The sequence below is a fragment of the Nannospalax galili genome, unplaced genomic scaffold, assembly GCF_000622305.1.
Source record: "Nannospalax galili isolate Female #2095 unplaced genomic scaffold, S.galili_v1.0 scaffold332, whole genome shotgun sequence".
NCBI lineage: Eukaryota > Metazoa > Chordata > Mammalia > Rodentia > Spalacidae > Nannospalax > Nannospalax galili.
In genome coordinates, this window is record NW_008333794.1 from 82,927 (window position 1) to 84,584 (window position 1,658).

Genomic DNA, 1,658 nt, shown 5'->3' on the forward strand with positions numbered 1-1,658 from the left:
TTACAGCTATAGTCCTTATCTTTGTGCTTTGATTTTGAGACTTCTCCATATTTTTTTAATTGGGAGTGAAGTGAATAAACAGCTTACAGCACCTCACAGATTCATTTCACCACTGAGTTACAGCTGTAGTCCTTATCTTTGTGCTTTGATTTTGAGACTTCTCCATGTTTTTTAATTGGGAGTGAAGTGAATAAACAGCTTACAGCACCTCACAGATTCAGTTCCTGCATGTTATTGATGAGATGAGATGAGCAAGATGTGTTCGTAGATGCTGACATTTGCATGCCAATGTTTATTTATTTTCTACTCCTTTCCACTGTAGTTGAGCCTTTCACTTTTCATGGCATACGGAATGCAGTAGACCGACATCATAAACAGAGTGATTTTAATGTCACATAAAGGTCTATAGTTTAATTTAATTCTGTAGGCATCAAAGTATACTGGACTTGCAAATTCTCTCCTTTCCGTGCCTCCTCTTTCTCTTCTGTCTCTCTGTGGCTGCAGTTGTGCAATGGCAAATTTTACACACATCTCAGAATTTGTCCTGCTTGGATTCAGAGGGGGCCCTGGTATGCAAATGGTGCTATTTCTGATTTTTTTGTTCTTGTATGTTACAGCAGTGGTGGGGAACTTAGGCATGATTGTAATTATCAGGATGGATGCACACCTTCACACCCCAATGTATGCCTTCCTCCAAAGCCTTTCCTTTTTGGACATCTGCTATTCATCCACAATTGCACCCAGGGCTCTGATGAACTGCTTAAAAGAGGACCACACAGTGTCCTTTGGTGGGTGTGCTGCACAGTTCTTTTTCTTATCTCTTTTTGGTACCACAGAAGCATTCCTCCTGGCTGCCATGGCCTACGACCGATTCATTGCCATCTGTAATCCTCTTCTATACTCGGTGAGCATGTCTCACTGGATCTGTGGATTGTTAGTGTTAGGGTCCTACTCATGGGGTGCAGTGAATGCTGTCACTCAAACCACAATGACCTTCACTTTGTCCTTCTGTGGGTCCAATAAGATCAACGACTTTTTCTGTGATGTCCCCCCACTCTTGTCCCTCTCGTGTTCCGATACTTTTATAAACCAGGTCGTTCTTCTTGGCTTATGTGGTTCCATTATTGTCAGTACCTTCTTGACTGTTTTGGTCTCATACATCTATATCATCTCAACAATCCTGAAGATCCGCACAGCGCAAGGGCGCCAGAAAGCCTTTTCCACATGTGCCTCCCACCTGACTGGCGTGTGCTTGTTTTTTGGCACAGTTTTCTTCATGTATGCACAGCCCAGTGCTGTCTCCTCCATGGAGCAAAGCAAAGTTGTGTCTATCTTCTACACTGTTGTCATCCCCATGTTGAACCCCTTCATCTATAGCTTGAGGAATGAAGATGTCAAGCAAGCCCTGAAGAGGAGCAAGCAGAGGTTCTCTTCCTGATTTTGTGGCTGTGGGTTTCACAAACTAATTTGGACTTCACTCCAAATCACTGCTACTTATGTGGGTTATGCTGTAGCAACTGTTTCTTTGTGAAAGTCTGTTATCTTGGCTATAGAGTGTGTTTTAATTGTGTTTACATATTTAACAATGAATGAAATTAAGGTTTACATGGAGTAAAATGTAAATTCAAAGAATGGATAATTGAATTGATATGTGGTTA

The 1,658-nt window shown here is 41.7% G+C and overlaps 1 protein-coding gene across 1 annotated transcript; it reads left to right on the top strand.

The window, feature by feature from the left end:
* Positions 1 to 511: 511 nt before the first annotated feature.
* Positions 512 to 1,438, top strand: LOC103730326 (olfactory receptor 12-like). Its single transcript, XM_008828533.1, has one exon. It carries the CDS (start codon positions 512 to 514, stop codon positions 1,436 to 1,438), a length of 927 nt encoding a protein of 308 aa, XP_008826755.1.
* The last annotated feature ends 220 nt before the right edge of the window (positions 1,439 to 1,658 follow it).